The following is a 19,295-nucleotide window of genomic DNA, read 5'->3' as shown; positions in this document are numbered from 1 at the left end:
AGTTATTCCTTACACAATTCATGTGCCAAAAATTCTTAAACTGAATGATGCTGACAGAAACACTGCAGGGTAAGATTATGAAATGTGTGTAATCCTAACTGAGATAACACAGCATATGAAGAATTCTCCTCTTACTTTCTCTACCCTGTTATACCTGGTGCATTTTTATCAGAACAGAAAGAATGTCCAGGCCAAATCCCAGGATATCATGGTATTAGACAAGGTCATAGATGAGATCATAAAGGTATGGTGTCACACAGTCAGCCCAGGACAGTGCATGCCATGATAGGAAAGATACCTTCTGAAACGATCACCGCACCTTTATTATTCACTTTAATACAATTCTGTTAATAAAATGTATTCATTCACCTCTAGTTCTACCTCCGTCTCAGTGTTCAGCTTGTTGCAGCACAAGTTACAAGCACAATTCCTCATTTGTTAGCTTATTTTTCATGTGTACCAACATGTCTGGTGTGACCAGTAAATAAAAATAAGCAGCTCCTCTTTTGGCTTTTCCTCTTTGTAAGGTCTTTTTGAAAGGACATTTTTGACTACAAATTCTTTGATCGAGAGCAAAAATGAGTGCTGACTTATTAAGAGCAAGTTTAAAAACACACAGGGCACTAAAAGTGAAACGTCAGAGAACAAGGCAGCGTTTCAAGAGAATTTCATCCGAATTCTCCTCCCACAGCCATTATAAAATAATGGAAACTGATAAGGTAGGCAGGTGTACACAAGCACAAACACAGGAAGGCACACACACACACACAAGCACAAACACAGGCAGGCGCACACACACACACACACTCACACATACTCACACACACACACACAAGCACAAACACTGGCAGGCACGCACACACACAAGCACACACACTCACACGCAGACACATGCACACACACACATACACACACACATTCAAAAACCCAAATAAGAGAAGAAAGGCAATGAAGACAGCATGAGGACGATAATTACTACGATGATTATTCTCTCTGTGACAGTAAGTTTTTTAATGAAATGTATTTTTTTTAACATAAACATAACATAAACATGTGTTTAACATAAACATTAACATAAACATGTTTTTTTTATTTGAACTTTTCTGCATACATCCTTAATGTTCATTATATTTTGTTATATAATGAACACTGTAGGAATGCTGTAGGAACAAATATGTTCTAAATAACTAAAGTCAAAATAGTTATAGTAATTAGATTTTAGAATAATATTGTTTATAATAACGTATAAATATAATTAACTTGGGATTATGAAGGAACCACAAATAATGTTAAACAACAAACAACAAAAAAATCGATGCCTCGGGTTAAAAACAACAAAAGAATCAATGACTCACTATTTGCGCAGTAGAAATGAATAAAATTTCCTAAATCAATTCACTAAACTACGACAACTATTTTCAAAGGATATAAGCCTTTAGGTCAGCGTTTTACATACAGTGTGCAGCTAAAGATGAATCTAATCTTAACGTAATGTAAATTCACACTATAAGATATAAACATTATATTACATTCAGTTAAATATCCCACTCCATTTACTTAGGAAGACAAAATAGCTAAATGTACGATAGCTACAATAAAATAAACACGTTTGGCAGAATGTCAATCTGATGTTCGGTGTTTATAATTCTGTGCCGGTAGAAGCCAACGTGGTGATATTGTCGTCACAATCCAATTCTATCCTTTTTGTTTACTTAGCCTAAAGTTTTAAAGCTCAGGCTCATGTCTTACAACACTTTTATTAAAAATACTAACTAAATACTGCTAATCTCAGATGTTTATTTTTCCTTACATACTGCAGTGCGAAGTCGAGGTATCCGGCCAGAGCCAAATCAGACAGAAGAGAACATGGATCATTGACTCATTCGTTATAGAAGAAGAAAACCCAGGCCCTTACCCATATGTACTTGGCACGGTGGGTACTGTATATTACATATGTATGTACTGAATATCAAAGCCTACTGTTAAATCTGTATTATACCTGTACTAGCTAAGATCATACAGTGAAAAAAAAAATCACTATTGAAGTAGAATATAGAGTAGTTTATTATGTAGAATGCAATTTTACACCAACAAAGCAAACAAAACACACAAACATACTGGTTTGCTATTCCCAGTCCCACACTGTCATTGTTTAAAAAATGTTTTCTAATTACAGCCGGTAGATCGCTATGGACAAAATAAGGCTAGACATAAATAAGACTCGGTTTTGTGAGCAAAATTAGATTAGATTAGATTAGATTAGATTAGATTAGATTAGATTTAACTTTATTGTCATTACACATGTACAAGTAGAAGGCAACAAAATGCAGTTTAGGTCTAACCAGAGTGCAATAGCAGCATATACAGTGTTTACAACAGTTAAATAAGTTAAATAAAGTGGTAATATGGAAGAATATAGTATATAATACTGTATATACCACAATAGTGTAATATGGTAAAATGATTTAACTCATCATGTACTGTGATGGAAGGTGAAGCAGATTTCTGCGTTATTTTATTATACGCTATTATACTGTATAATCCAGTAAAATGTTAATGATAAACTTTGAAGTAATAATAAGTGTAGGTACGTGATAGATGAATGTAATTAATAAGACAGCTTAATAAATAAGCCAAGTTTTTCTCTATGGCTGTGACAGGCTGTGTTTATTGTCCAAAGGTGTCAGTGGCTGACATATAGCTTTTCCTTTAATCATTAAACTTTGAACAGTTCCTCTTGATCTTAAAACCCTAGTATTAATCAGGCGGTTAATTAATCAGGACAGAACTTACAGGTTCAAGCACAATGCCTGAGAAGCCCACGACTCTCACCAATTACAAGGCTGGTGTCAGATTGGTGTCAATGGAAACAGTTGAGATTTTAAGCGACTTGGTTCTTAGAACCAAAATGAAAATGGTTCTTAGAACACGGAAATAGATCAAGATTCCATTAAAGTTTGTATATTTAAATTTTTAAAAAGCTATATTCAAAAATGTTTGATCACTGTAGTATCGATAAATATCTTACAGCTACATTATTGTTTGCTGTTTGCTTTACCTGATACCATAATGACCAATGATGTAAAATGGCATTAAAACACCAGTCACATCATTAAACATAATCTATAGTCCATAAACAGCACCAACATCCTAGATCAGTGGTCCCCAACCCCCGGGCCGCGGACCGGTACCGGTCCGTGGACCAAATGGTACCGGGCCACCCAAGGAACATTAAATTATTTCCATTTTATTTTATTTAGCTGAGAGACGTCACATAAAGCCGCGCTTACCGCGCATGCGCAAAATATCGTGATATCGGGCCGGTTTTAGGTGACGTCTGGAGCTGAGCGGCTGCAAGCGGCAGTGGCGTTGTAGCTTTGGTGCAGAGAAAGTGTGTATCGCTCTTCTCTCTGTTCACCGGTACTTTCTCATGTGTAACAGTGCTTGGTGTACGTGTATATTGTGTTTGCTCAAATTTAACCCACAAATTAGCAAAAAGGAGTACAAAACAGACGTCGTTAGAAAGTTAGAAACTCTGCCGGTGTTCTGGATTAAAGTCATGGCGGAATACCCTAAGATTGCCACCACAGCACTTAAATCCCTATTGCCATTTCCGACATGCTATCTGTGTGACGCTTCATGTCGGGTTTTCTGCAGTGACCGCAACCAAAACAAAACAACAGAATAAACTGGACATAAGCAACACACTTCGGGTGTCAGTGTCTCCTATTACCCCAGATGGAACCGTCTCGTTGCAAAGAAACAAGCTAAGGGTTCTCATTGATTTAGCATTCTAGTGAGTTAAAAAGGCATGTTTAAATACAATTAAATTAAAATTTAATTTAAGTGTAACACACACACCCCCCCCCCAAATGCACAAATGATTACAGAAAATACTAAACACTGCAATACATAACGTGATACTACAAGGCACTGCAATCAAGTTGCAATCAAAGCGAGAACTAGAAGACGATAACTAATTCATTGTTATTATTGTTGTTATTACTGTTGTTTTTGTTGTTAATAATAATAAGAAAATATTTATTTTTGTATTTGCTTTTGTTTTAGATCCATGTGGAGCGTGACAAATTTGTGTGGATCTTTCTCAAAGGGATGGGTATTGAGAAAGACCCTGAAAATGTGCTGAGTATCAACAGCAGAACCGGTGAATTACTTGTGCATAAGAAAGTCGACTACGAGACGTATAAATCTCTCTCGGTATATTTTACTCCTATATATTTTGTAAATACAGTATATTTGAACCATATAACACAGTACTGGTGAATTCTCAATTCTAACTGGTCAGAAGATAGACAAATTTTCTCTCGTAGTAGCTTTGACAATTAAATTGCGCAAATTCAAATCACAAGTTTCAAGTTTTAGCGCACTCGTTCCAACAGATGTAAAGAGGGTGTTGTTGTCGGCCTGACGCCACTTACTGTAAGGATATACTTAAACAAAAGCACATCTCATTTTAATTAATCTACTTCAAGCTAATGCATGAAGTAGATTAGCATATGTATGTTTGTAAATGTATTGAACATTGTAAAAGTTTATAAGATAGCTTTTATTATAATTTTCTATAAATCAGAAAATAATGTCCTGTACATCGTTTGGCTTTTACTCCAGTGATGCATTTAAATCACAACATGTCTTTGTGTCTTTTGCAGCTCACTTTTGAAGAACGGGATGAACATTTCACACTGAAAACAAAACTTGGAGTTGAGATTAAGATTCTGGATATTAACGATCACGCTCCTGTTTTTAATTCTTCTCTCTATGAAGCAACAATTGATGAGTCTGTAGCTCAAGGTGACTTAACTGTATATACCACGTCTTCATATCGTTAATTTACTATGTTTACTATGTTTATGCTGCTATGTTACATAAATTAACAGAACATTAACATCAACGAAATTGAAAGATCATTTTAAAGACATAATGAACAAAAGTCTAGTTTATCGTGTTAATACTCCAATCATCTCTAATATACTTCTAAGTTAGAATCACCAAAAACTATATTTAATCTTAATAACAGTTAAGTTAAGTGTTTTTAATGCTTTGTTCAACAACAACAACAATAACAATAATACTAATAATACATTAATAATAATAAAAATAATAATAATAAAAACAAAAATAATAATAATCATAACAATAATAATAATAATAACAACAACAATAACAATAATGCTAATAATACACTAATAATAATAAAAAACAATAATAATAATAATAATAATAATAATAATAATAATAATAACAACAATAATAATAATAATAATAATAATAATAATAATAAATACAGTAATTGTCTTGGTCACGTTTATATGCTATCATCTGTGCCCTAAGGAGCAAAACAGACTCTACTATATGGATGTGAATTTTAACAAAACCTTACACTATAAATTTGAACTTTTTTGATTTAATGCAGTAATTATGCACATCAGTGTTCAGACCTCAGATGTTACTTCAGATAACCAAGAACAGCACTTGCAGGAAAAAAGCAGCCTGGCATAAAAAAAGCCTGGCTCAATAAACTGTACCATGCGGAAGTGTAGTGTTCATTTCCGTAGACAAACTACCACAAGGTACTGTACTAAAAGCCACATTTCCAATCCCTGATTTATTTCATTAATTATGTGTTTGTTTAAATATGTACATAGCTTTTGTACTTAAGGCACCAACTATGAATATGGCCCTTAAGGAATACTAACATTTAACACTTAAGTAAATTATAGACTTTATAAATGTGAAATTTTATAAAAATTAAAACAAAATAAAAAAGGTATTAAAACAGAATAGTGAAATCCTTCCTGAATGTAAAGAGTTGTGAACATAAAAATGCAAATAAAGGTGCTGCAGTTTTATATGTACAAAGTAAGAAATGTTAAGAAAATTATCTAGGCTTAATTTTCCTGGTTTGAGTGAATTAGAAAATGACTTCATTTTATTTTGTTAAAAACTTTGCAGGTAATCTGGTTACTACAGTCTCTGCTTCAGATCTCGATGACCCAAACACACCCAATGGCACCTTTAAATTCGCAATCGTCTCCGTCACCCCAGAAACAGATAATGTTGAGTTCTACATCAAGCAGAACAACAACATAGGAAGTATTTATTTCAAAGGCTGCTTCGACTACCAGGTAAATCCAATTCAGTGCTCAACACATTCCTGTTTTTTAAAAATATCTATTATATATATACGTATATATATATAGATAGATATATATATATATATATATATATATATATATATATATATATATACACGTATATATACGTATATACGTATATATACGTATATATATATAGATAGATATATATATATACACAAAATTGTATGATTTCAGAAAGTACAGAAATATACACTCCTGATCAAAGCTACAGATAATGGAAACAAAGTGCAGCTGTCCAGTACGAGCACAGTGGTACTGAACATCATCGACAAAAACAATAACCACCCTTACATTACTGGTCACACAGTGAGTACTGCTTATGTATATTAATGAAATAACTTAAAACTATAAAATAAAAATAAAATCAATGCAGAAATGCAAAGTAGAGTTAAAGGTGGGGTGCACGTTGTTTGAAAAATGTTTCAGAAAACTGAGTCGGGCCGACTAACAAAACAAACGTGTAGCCTATGAGAAGAAAGGGGCGGGTCTTGTCGATATGCAGCGGAGACAGTGTTCGGTGCGCACGTGTGACATTAGCAGAAAGCGATTGAAACATTGACTTGGTGGATAGAAACGAAAAGCGAAAAAAGGCTTATAGTAAGGCAAGAAGTAGGACGTGTTAATATAGGATCAGCTTTCCAGCGCTGGAGAGAACTGAACGTCTTCCGCGTGAAACGGAGCTAAACCTTTCACGGTACAACACACAGTACTACAAAAGCACGTGTGTATTACCATAGTATTACTCTTGTGTTCATTTATTGATAAAAATATCCCCTCGGCCAGCTGCCCCAACAGGTTCCGCCATAATACTTGTCTGGGTTACATATGCATTTGTGGGGCGGAGCTAAAACAGGGGTGACACCCATTTGGGTTAGGGGCGTGTTTGTTTCAGTGATTTCAAACGTCAACATTGGCTTTCAAACATCGAACACCCCACCTTTAAGTAACATGCAACTTCTTTCCAACTGATTTTGTGAAATTTTATATAATAATCTGAAAAAATCCATCCTGTATGTGTTACCTACATTATCTACATTCCTATTCACTCAATTTTGTGCTTGAATTCAATTTCTTTGGATACAAGGATCTACGAAACGAATAAACTGACATCTATTTTTTTTGTTGTTGTTGTTGTACTCAGATCTTATTATTTCAAATAAGTCTACAAAAATGAAACACTAGCAAAATGGTATAGTGAGTGCCCAGTATTTACTGTCAGCATATTATCATCTTCCCTCCCTTTAGGGTCCTGCAAGGATAAAAGAACGAGAGAGTGGAGTAGAGGTTCTGCGCTTGCAGGTCAATGACAACGACAGTAAGGGTTCACTAGCATGGAAAGCTAAATTCACACTTCATGGAGATCTTGAGAACTGTTTTAAAATCCAGACAGACCCCAACACTAATGAAGGAATCCTGACTGTTGTAAAGGTATTTGTTTGATTAGTTTTTGAAGAAATATGCTGTCGAAAATGTGTCATTCTGCTGTCTGTATCGTTGTGATGTAATATTTACACTAATGATACTGTACCTCCTATACAACCAAGAAAATTACAGCTTTTTGCTAACAAGATTTTTTTAACATCCCCTACAAAATTGAAATCTGTTACAGTAAAATGATATTAAATGACTTAAAAAGAAAAAAAGAAAAAAAAAACACACAAGGGAGTTGTGGACAGTTTGGAACAACACTTACGGACACAAAAGGGAACCATTGGAGTAATAAACCTGATTGGATAAAACGGTAATAGACAGAAATGCAATTTAATCTCCATTAAAAAAAAGTCACTTGTTAGATAACCCTCCGAACATACAGACACTAACCTTGGAACCAAGTCATCAATATATATTGACGATATACAGTATACAGGATTAAGAAGACAATAAGAATAGTATTGTGAGTTGCCAGTAGATTTACAACTATCTAGTTCAGCAACGTAAATGTCTGTATGAAAATCTCTAATGCAAGACTTCACATGCTTGTGCATGCCAAAAAGATAATGCAATACATGTCTTTACTTGCAAAAACCTGAAAGGATGGGTTGAATTCAAAATAGTGTAACAAAGAATATGAAGAAGAAGATACTGTATGTACACCTTCCAAAAGATAAGTTGGCTGAATGAGACATTTTTGCCTACACTTTATTAACTTTATTATCTACTTCTTATAGGAGCATGAAATTGAACGTTCAGTGTATAGATATTAAAATGATTATGGAGCTCCATGCAAATCAAATAAATGTTTATTGAACTAATGATAATCAAATGTAATCACATTTAAATTGATTGATGAATTAATATCAGTCAATCTACAACGGTAATTATGGGTCCCGTTTTCGCATCCATGTAAAGACAAAGCTGCAGAAATTTTACAATAACATGTCATTTCATAGGGGGGCACGGTGGCTTAGTGGTTAGCGCGTTCGTCTCACACCTCCAGGGTTGGGGGTTCGATTCCCGCCTCTGCCTTGTGTGTGTGGAGATTGCATGTTCTCCCCGTGCCTTGGGGGTTTCCTCCGGGTACTCCGGTTTCCTCCCCCAGTCCAAAGACATGCATGGTAGGTTGATTGGCATCTCTGGAAAAATTGTCCATAGTGTGTGATTGCGTGAGTGAATGAGAGTGTGTGTGTGTGCCCTGCGATGGGTTGGCACTCCGTCCAGGGTGTATCCTGCCTTGATGCCCGATGACGCCTGAGGCACAGGCTCCCCGTGACCCGAAGTAGTTCGGATAAGCAGTAGAAAATGAATGAATAAATGAATGAATGTCATTTCTTAAATTCATGCAAATATTTGAATGTGTTATAAATGAACTATAAAGGTGTCCTTCAAACAAAGTGCTACTCAAACTTTTTTAACTGTTATTATACAGGCGATGGATTATGAGGAGCGATCTGCAAGGAATCTGTGGATCAGTGTGGAAAATGACATACCCTACTTTTTCTGTAGGGTGAAAAAACGTAAATCATCAGACTTATGGGATGTTGAGACTCGTCCCAAAGAGTTCAGTGTGCCTTATAACATCACCATTAATGTTGAGGATGTAAATGACCCTCCAGAATTCGTACTACCTTTTAAAGAAATCACAATCATGGAGAATATAAAAATAGGTACCGTCTTGGAAACAATGTCAGTCACAGACCCGGATAAGACATTCGATAACACATTTTAGTAAGTGGAACTGCATTTTTTATATTCTGTCTAACCGTGCTTGACCATAAAATATGCTAATTATTGATAATCACACTGCATTTAAATGTGAAATGTATTGTAATTTTGAATGTTATATATTCAATATGTAAATATGTGGGAAAATAATCACTCATTAATTTAGCAATTAGGTTGGATCTCTTGACTAAATTTCTTTTTTTTTCAGTCATTTTAACATTTTTTAAACAATGCTACAAGCACAGGAGCATCGCAAATAATGTGACAGCTGGAATCTGATTAGGTTTATTTCTTTTTATTTCTTATTTCATACACTTTTCTTACACATCGGCAAATAAACAATTTGAGTGAAGGAAAAAACAAACAGATTTGACCAGATAAACAATGTGAACTTTGCAGGCTTACTTTGAAGATTACACAATGTGAAGGTTACACAACGCATGTTTGTTACTTTGGTAGAACATATTTGTGTTTACTAGAGATGAGCCGGATACTCGGCTGAAACGAGTATCCGGTACGGATAAAGCACTTCTGCTGAGTACGAGTATTATACGAGTAATACGAGTCAATATCTGTGCTCGGATTGAATGAAAATCATCATTGGGTAGCTGATTGTGTCAGCGTTCTGTGATAGGCTAGTCACAGCGCCCCTCCCCTACAGTGATAGGCTAGTCACAACGCCCCTCCCCTACAGTGATAGGCTAGTCACAACGCCCCTCCCCTACAGTGATAGGCTAGTCACAGCGCCCCTCCCCTACAGTGATAGGCTAGTCACAGCGCCCTTCCCCTACACACATACAGATGTATTGTGTTGCTATGTCTCGCTCTGCACACTCACAGTCACACACAGAACAGCTCTCTGTCTCTCCCTCAGTCACTCGGGTTCGCGGGTCTTTTCCGTTAACGTTTAGGGTTTCTTCAGCTTTGTACTTCGGGTTGTAACGTTAATAATACGTACTTACTAACCAGTAGAGTTCTGGTAAACGTGGGTTCGTTCAGACGTGGTGCTTGTTTGGTAGAATGCGACTCGCATTGCGTCTCTGCCTGAGATTTTTTTTCTTTTTTAAACCTTCAGCTGTCTCTAACCAGTAACCAGACACTGAGTGTCTGACACGTTTTTGCTGTATTTCATAAAAACATGAGGGTAGTAAGCTAGTGTTATAAATATTAAAAATTAATTATTACCGGTTAAAGCCACGCCCATTTCAAGACAAGTCCCGCCTACTTTCGGGTTAGGCCCCACCCACTCCGAGTACGGATACAGATACAGATAATTCATATGGTTAACAGATACGGATACAGATACAGATAATGCTGTACTCGCTCATCCCTAGTGTTTACTTCAAACGCAACACAATTTTATTTAAATCCACTGACTGTTTTCCAGAATTTAACCATTGTGACATCTAACCATTGTGACATCTACAGTATGTGTATATTGTTTTTGACAATCATCGGATCTTCATGAAGTATTTATAATTATATCTCACTTTCTTTCTGTCATCCAGCTTTGAAAAAAAAGAAGATAAAATTAACTGGGTTACTGTTAATTCAGAAACTGGTCAGGTTTTGGTCAACGATGTTATGGACAGAGAATCGGCGTTATTGAAGAACGACACTTATACTGTCATCGTGTATGCTGTAAATAAAGGTAATATACAGTGCATGTGAAATGTTATAATAGGGTTCTCTACAGTGTGGCTGCAAGCTATCATCCAGCCAAATAGGAGGCAGATGTGATAGTTGATTGGAGACGGAGAGAACTGAGAAGCCTACAGCCACAGTGGACCATTGTGGACAAGAGACAAATACACTACTTTATAATAACTTCAGTTAAGCCACTTATTAAACCGAGTATACCAAGCTGACTGGGATTAGAATTTGTATTTTTTTTTTTTATTAAATATAAAATAAATAAATAAAAAGTTTGTGTTCCAAGAATTTTTGTTTACAGTCCAATCAAAGTGACCCGAAGGCAGTAGGATGTAAACACAAAGTCTTTATTACAGTTCATCCAACAATAGAAATAAGAACAGTTTTATGGTCTTTTTTGTTTTTTTGCTAAATGGATAAGGTCACAAAAGCAGAAAATACTTCTGTATTTCTGTATTCTAACCCTAACCCTTCTGCAATACTTCTAACCCTAACCCTTCTGTTATACTTCTAACCCTAACCCTTCTGTTATACTTCTAACCCTAACCCTTCTGTAACACTTCTAACCCTAACCCTTCTGTTATACATCTAACCCTAACCCTTCTGTAACACTTCTAACCCTAACCCTTCTGTTATACATCTAACCCTAACCCTTCTGTTATACATCTAACCCTAACCCTTCTGCTATACATCTAACCCTAACCCTTCTGTTATACATCTAACCCTAACCCTTCTGTTATACTTCTAACCCTAACACTTCTGTTATACTTCTAACCCTAACACTTCTATTATACTTCTAACCCTAACCCTAACCCTTCTGTAATACTTCTAACCCTAACTCTAACCCTTCTGTTATACTTCTAACCCTAACCCTTCTGTAACACTTCTAACCCTAACCCTTCTGTAACACTTCTAACCCTAACCCTTCTGTTATACAGCTAACCCTAACCCTTCTGTTATACATCTAACCCTAACACTTCTGTTATACATCTAACCCTAACCCTTCTGTTATACATCTAACCCTAACCCTTCTGTTATACATCTAACCCTAACACTTCTGTTATACTTCTAACCCTAACCCTAACCCTTCTGTAATACTTCTAACCATAACTCTAACCCTTCTGTTATACTTCTAACCCTAACTCTAACCCTTCTGTAATACTTCTAACCCTAATCCTAACCTTGATACATGCTGTATACTCAGTATTTACTTCTGCTGTTTTCTTACTAAAAGTTTGAAATTGGGCTTTTATTATTATTCACATTTTTTCCAAAAGCCTTCTCTCCTCTGACCTACAGCTGATCCTCAACAGACCGGTACAGGGACGCTACTCATACACTTATTTGATGAGAATGATAATGTGCCATTGTTGGTGAGAAATACAGGGGAAATGTGTGTATCTGACAAAACGACTAATATCTACGCTGCTGACCCAGACCTTCCGCCAAACAGTGCACCGTTTTACTGGCTACTGGAAGATGACCAAACGGAAGAAAAATGGAAGATAGAACCAAACTTTGGTACTGAAAAACAAATTTCAAATTATAAATATAAATATATGTATGTATGAAGCTGAAATCATTAGATGAAATTTATACATTCTATAAACCCATGAGTTGGCATAAAATAACGAAAGAAATACAAGGAAAAATACAATTAATTAATATAATGTATAAAAAAAATCTGATCTAATCTTAAAAAAGAAAATATCATTTATAATTTGATCTTTTTACAGGAACAAATGTGAGCCTGGTCAAAAAGGACACGGTCTATGGTGGCAATTATGTGATAAGGATCAAAATTTCGGATGTACAAGGACATGGTTCAGTCCAAAACCTGTTTGTCAAAGTGCGTTTCTGCACCAGCGACCATCTCACTGTCCGGCTAGGCCTTAGTGCTGTTAGGATAATTATCTTCACTTTACTGCTTCTGCTAGGTAAGTCTGAGTCACATGACCAATACTGACACAACTAATACATACTCTAACTTATAAAAGAACTGAAAATGTTTCTTTGATAGCGACTTTACTGATGGCTCTCCAGCTCGGCAAAAAGCGAAAGAAAGCTATGATCCTGCATGATGATGTTCCTGGGAATCTCATGATATCAAACATTGAAATGCCTGGAACAGACTGTGAGGTAATCAAATTTACAGACTTAAAAAAAAAAACCTAAAGGTTCCTGAAAGGATGTGTGAAGAGATTTAAAAAAAAAAAAAAATCATACAGTTCTAAACTGACCTTCAGTGAGTCCAAAGCTGAAGAATTATTAAGGGATATAGATGCACATTATTTAAACAAATACTACACTTAAATACTCAATAATATCATGTATTCTAGACCTTTAATCATAAAGGCACAAAGTAAAATAGCAATAGAATTTATGATAACTTTGTATTTGCTATTATTTATTAGAGAGAACGTTTACAGTAACATTAATAACGAGTAGTTTTTCTTTGATATATTATATGTCAAGCTTTAAAAAACAACTAAACATGCTGATAAAGTGTCTTATTGTTTTTATAAAGGTCCCGAATCATATATCCCGATTACTACTGAACGCAAGAAGCGGGAAGATGACCAATGGCTTTTCCAGAAAGAATTCACTCCTTCACGACGTATGTAATTTGTTCAATGTAAAACGTTCACTGTTTCAAAATAGAAAAAAAAAACCGGAAAAAAAAAAGTTTACTGCAGTATGATCACTTTAAGATCCTCGACGTATAACGATAATAAATAACAATGAAAAACACTAGTTGAGACAAAGTGCAAGAGAAATAACAGTAGAAAAAATACATGTAACTTGATTATACATGTAACTTGATGAAATGTAATTTTAATGCTTCTGCTTAAAATATTTAGCTTGTGGCTGTTTAAGTGAAAATGTGGATATTTAGTGAAAACACCTAAATGTGAGTCATGTTCAAATACAACATTGACTTCTGAAGTAGGATGAGCACAATTCTTGTGTTCACCAGAAGTGCAACACTGACAGAATTATATTCCAACAGACTTAAAGCTGAAAGTGCTTTGGAGGAAATTGGGATTGAAACTTTTAATTTAATTCAATTCAATTCAAATGTTTTGTATATCGCCTTTTACAATTGACATCGTCTCAGAGCAGTTTTACAGAACATAAACATAGAACAAAAGTTTATGATAAAGAATAATATAAAGATTAATATAATACAAAATTCAAGATCAATATTAAATATATTTAAATGAAACGACCAACAAATATATTTAGATTAATTAATATTTGTCACAAAACATTATTTTGCACTAGATGGCATTAGTTAGCAAAGAGCAACGCCGGATCCTGAGCCAGAACAAAAACAAAACGTCACACAGGAAAGTCATATACAGTACTATACAGTGCACAGCAGCACAAACTGTATTAATAATGTTCTAGTCCAAGTTTTTAATACTCACCAGCCCACCATTTTTTTATTTAATTTCTAGGGTACTTCTGCAACATCAACTGAAAATGAAATGTTGGGAAAATCCCCCTGCAAGGTGATTAGTATTTTTTTATGCACGTCTGACAACTTTACAGATGCTAACAATGTTTAGTTCTTGCGTAGATCTGTTTTTAGATCTTAAATTCTATCAGTTCTTACCTACCTACTTACTTACTAGCCAACTTGTTAATTTTAGTTTAAAATGTGGTTAATTTAATGAAATCAAATTGAATATCAATCTTTACAACCTACTCGTAAATCACACAAAACTGAGCGTTGAAAGCCTGATACATTCCTGAAGACCTACGGTTATATCTCAGTAGTTCTGAAGGAGGTTCTCTTTGTATACGGCAACATACATACAGTAAATCCTGAACAGGAGTTGGCTTAATTGACATGACAGTCAAATGCTAAAGCATGGAAAGCATCTTTAATTTTATAATGTTTCAAACAAAAGCATAATAACAGAAGCAAGACCATTTTGATCTAATTAAACGTATGAAGTCGGTGTATTTTTGCGTGTGTTAAAATAATCATGCCAGTTGATGCCAGTAAATTCCTTTCAGAAATGGGTTAAAAAGGGAAATTTCTGAAAGTTTTTATCAGACAGTATTTGTCCCCAAAGCATCCATGTTGATTTAATTTCTTTTTACCAACAGGTGTCAATGAGCACAAACTCTCCTAATTACAGAGATTACTCTTATATTAGCAGAGTTCTGTCGAATCGACTTGATCAGGTAATGCTGTGCTATTTTTTATTTTTATCACATTTTATTATTCTTTATGATGCAGTTTCACAGATTTTAGACTTAGGATGGGTTTCAAAGGAAGTAAGCAAAACAAAAAATAAATCTACCACTAAAGCTGGTAATAGTCAATAGGTGGATTTAAAGGTGAGGTGCACGTTGTTTGAAAAATGCTTCAGAAAACTGAGTCGGGCCGACAAACAAAACAGACGTGTAGCCAATGAGCAGAAAGGGGCGTGTCTTGTCAATATGCGGCAGAGAGAGTGTTCAGTGCGCATGTGTGACATTAGTAGAAAGGGGCGTGTCTAGTCATTATGTGGCGGAGAGAGTGTTCAGTGCACATGTCTGACGTTAGCCAAAAGCGATTGAAACATTGACATGGCGGATACCTGCCGTTACCTCTGCTTCGGGTTCTAGGTGTTGAACGTCGTCTTCCACATGAAACGGAGATAAACCTTTCACGGTACAACACACAGTATTACAAAAACATTTATTGATAAAAATATACCCTCGGTCAGCTGCCCCAACAGGTTCCACCATAATAGTTGCCTGGGTTACGTATGTATGTGTGGGGCGGAGCTATCAAAACAGGGGTGACACCCATTTGGGTTAGGGGCGTGTTTGTTTTAGTGATTTCAAATGTCAACATTGGCTTTCAGAGATCGTGCATCCCACCTTTAAGTCTGGTGTATAAACAGTCTTTGAATTTGAAATCATTTCAATGATAAAACTGATGCATGTGTGTATTGCATTCTAAATTAGCACTTGACTGGGTTTTTTGAAATGCAATGCGCATATATTTCATATTATTGTACAAGAATGAGTGGAAAGCTTAAAGACGGACAAAACGAAGCCACTTTTAAATGCACTGGCAGTGTTTTTGGTATGTTTCTGTTTTGTCACATCAGACAATGCTGTAAAAGAAAAAAAAAGCTCTGTTAATCTGTTATTCTGGTAAATCTGTCAGTCTGGTCACAAACAAAAGAGCAGCAGTGAGTCTCAGTAAAAAAAAAAAATTGGCTTTTTAGTGAGCAAATGAGGAGCTTTATTTAATCCGACAATGCAAAATGAAACTAAAAAAAACTAAACTTTTCACCAGAATGTGTCATGTGACCTAATGTTTACTTCATACCTACTATTACTACTAATAATAATGGATTAAAATAGTAAACTAGGTTAGTTATTCAGCTAGGTTAGTTAATACTAGCTAATTAAAGAAGAAACTCCATTGTTATGGCTAGAGTGCATGTCACATGAGGCACATTTCAAATATCACTACAAAAATACCACAACCAGTGATTTTTCTGCCAAGAAAGAAAGAAAGAAAGAAAGAAAGTGTGACTGCACCTTACCACATGTTTACTTAAGTATATATTATAATTGTAATAGCTACGATGTGCTACGATGTGCTACGATGTGCTACGATGTGCTACGATGTGCTACGATGTGCTACGATGTGCCATGGGGGGCACAGTGGCTTAGTGGTTAGCATGTTTGCCTCACACCTCCAGGGTCGGGGTTCGATTCCCGCCTCCACCTTGTGTGTGTGGAGTTTGCATGTTCTCCCTGCCTCGGGGGTTTCCTCCGGGTACTCCGGTTTCCTCCCCCGGTCCAAAGACATGCATGGTAGGTTGATTGGCATCTCTGGAAAATTGTCCCTAGTGTGTGATTGCGTGAGTGAATGAGAGTGTGTGTGTGCCCTGCGATGGGTTGGCACTCCGTCCAGGGTGTATCCTGCCTTGATGCCCAATGACACCTGAGATAGGCACAGGCTCCCCGTGACCCGAGGTAGTTCGGATAAGCGGTAGAAGATGAATGAATGAATGAATGAATTATCAGGAATCATGCTTCTCTATCTTCTTTAAAAAAAATCATAAACATACAACTTTACAACTATACAGATAAATCCTACTGGACTTAATTATGTACATTTAAATGTTTTATATTATATAAACCGTATATAATGATGAAGAAGTTTTTATTTGCTCACTACAGAAACTCTTCCAGCTCCGAACTTCAGAACAGGAGCTCGGCGATTACAAGCCACGCAGCTATGCAGATGAAGGACCAGAAGAAATCCATGATGAAAATCTAGATACACTCTCAGTTCCTGAGAACGATTTTAATCCGGACATCCTAACAAATCTAAACGTACGCTTTTCCAGCCTGGCAGCTGTGTGTAGGCCTGATTTAATGTCACCTCCCCAAGGATAAATTTAAGATCATGTGTGACTATGTGTAAATTTTCTGAATTTGGAATCAGTGGAACAATTTAAACTTTAAAGCCAGTTTAGAGACTAAAAAGAAAGAAAGAAAGAAAGTAAGTGACGTGACATACGCCTAATTACGGTGACCCATACTCTGAATTTGTTCTCTGCATTTAACCCGTCCAAAGTGCACACACACAGCAGTGAACACACACACACCGTGAACACACACCAGGAGCAGTGGGCAGCCATTTATGCTGCGGCGCCCGGGGAGCAGTTGGGGGGGTTCGGTGCCTTGCTCAAGGGCACCTCAGTCGTGGCTGGCCCGAGACTCGAACCCACAACCTTAGGGTTAGGAGTCAGACTCTCTGACCTTTAGGACTTCGCACCAGGGTCAAGTTCAAGTGTGCTCTTAAATAGCGTGGGAAATTAGTTACAGCTGGCTGCGTAATTAGCCTTTATTCCTTCCCACTTTAGCACATTTGTTCCGTACGTCTCTACTTGTCTTTCCTTTTCATTCAGAATCCTCGTCTTTGTGTCGTCTTTGTTGTCTCGGTCTTGTTTTTGGATTTTTGTTTTTCTTTTCTTTCTCCCAGTGTTCTCTGGTTTTGTGTTTTGTGTTGTGTTTTTAATGTAATAAATCATGTTTTTAGCGATCACCACATTGGGTCTGGGTTTTTATCACTGAAGACACCCGTTTTCTGACAACTGCGGTTATTCAAGATATATTTATCGCTCAGATTTGCACTCTCCAAAGGTCCAAGTTGTAGACACAGACAATAAAAGCCTTAATCATGCTGTATTACATTTCTGTCATTTAGCAGACACTCTTATCCAGAGCGACTTACAATTTTTTTATTTCAATTTATACAACTGAGCAATTGAGGGTTAAGGGCCTTGCTCAGGGGCCCTGCAGTGGCAGCTTGGTGGACCTGGGATTCGAACTCACGACCTTCCGATCAGAAGTCCAACACCTTAAACACTAGGCTACCATTTAATATATAACATTGAAATAATGCACGAATGAGTGTGTGTGTGTGTGTGTGCCCTGCGATGGGTTGGCACTCCATCCAGGGTGTATCCTGCCTTGATGCCCGATGACGCCTGAGATAGGCACAGGCTCCCCGTGACCCGAGGTAGTTCGGATAAGCGGTAGAAAATGAATGAATGTCAATAATTGTTGTTTGTTGTATTAATTTTAATCATCACCACTCAACTGTACAGTGTCCTTGAGTGCCCTGAAAGACACCTTTAAATAAAATGTATTATTATTATTATTATTGTTATTAATATTATTATTATAGATTTCCCCCCATGGAAGAGAAAGGACAATTTCGTGAGACGCAAATGCTTTTGTGCATTCTTATAACGACGGACCAGATGTTTTTTATGTGTGGGTGCAGGTATTCTTTTCAACCAGACAGAAGCCACATCTAAGTCTACTGGAAGACAAGATCGACTGATTATGCGGGTGGAATCGAGGTGTGGCTCCCAGATTGACTGGAACGGAATAAAAACCTTCACGCACACCAGCTGTTAGTAACCCAGAGCCCCACCTCTATCTTTCCCTCATCTGTCCTGTACTTCGACCTCCTGTGTAGGTGATTTACAGGATACAGACGTTTGCGTTATTTCCATTCTTAGCACATTCCGCTCTGCATGTCAGGTTTCACTACTTTTAGAAAAGTGTTTTCTCAACTGAGTCTTAAGCGCTCCTACTTTTCCACTATAGCAGCTTTTGCATTACAGACAATGAAAAGAAGAAAGAAGAAATGTATTTGTAATGATATGTGCTGGGTCTTTCTTCCTACCGGCTGGCGACGGTTAACACGGAGGAACAGAGTGTCTTTAATGATTAGAGAAAAATATATAGATAACATGAAAAATA

At 36.3% G+C, this 19,295-nt stretch overlaps 1 protein-coding gene across 2 annotated transcripts; it reads left to right on the top strand.

Moving 5' to 3' along the window:
* Positions 1-754: 754 nt before the first annotated feature.
* On the top strand, positions 755-19,292 carry LOC132862271 (cadherin-like protein 26). Of its 2 annotated transcripts, none has more exons than XM_060894216.1 (16): positions 755-1,001; positions 1,820-1,933; positions 4,069-4,218; positions 4,671-4,812; positions 5,974-6,146; positions 6,354-6,485; positions 7,425-7,607; positions 9,046-9,344; positions 10,850-10,992; positions 12,294-12,515; positions 12,731-12,931; positions 13,015-13,133; positions 13,522-13,611; positions 14,456-14,509; positions 15,114-15,191; positions 18,811-19,292. In XM_060894216.1, the coding sequence occupies exons 1-16, from the start codon at positions 960-962 to the stop codon at positions 18,868-18,870; spliced, it is 2,202 nt and encodes a 733-aa protein (XP_060750199.1). In that variant the 5' UTR covers positions 755-959; the 3' UTR covers positions 18,871-19,292. The 2 variants fall into 2 exon arrangements, with proteins under 2 accessions (XP_060750199.1, XP_060750198.1); XM_060894215.1 differs by lacking the exon at positions 18,811-19,292 and adding an exon at positions 17,196-18,069 and having other exon boundaries at positions 757-1,001.
* The last annotated feature ends 3 nt before the right edge of the window (positions 19,293-19,295 follow it).

Source organism: Tachysurus vachellii, chromosome 19 (genome assembly GCF_030014155.1).
Source record: "Tachysurus vachellii isolate PV-2020 chromosome 19, HZAU_Pvac_v1, whole genome shotgun sequence".
Lineage (NCBI taxonomy): Eukaryota > Metazoa > Chordata > Actinopteri > Siluriformes > Bagridae > Tachysurus > Tachysurus vachellii.
The sequence above is the reverse complement of the archived record's forward strand: the minus strand, read 5'-3'. Positions and strand labels throughout refer to the sequence as shown.

Bases quoted from the DNA above. Each gene is read 5' to 3' on its own strand.
- LOC132862271 (XM_060894215.1), top strand. From the start codon at position 960: ATGAGGACGATAATTACTACGATGATTATTCTCTCTGTGACA. The intron at 7,608-9,045 runs GTATTTGTTTGA...GTTATTATACAG, and splicing joins GAATCCTGACTGTTGTAAAG to GCGATGGATTATGAGGAGCG. The intron at 13,612-14,455 runs GTATGTAATTTG...TTTAATTTCTAG, and splicing joins AGAATTCACTCCTTCACGAC to GGTACTTCTGCAACATCAAC.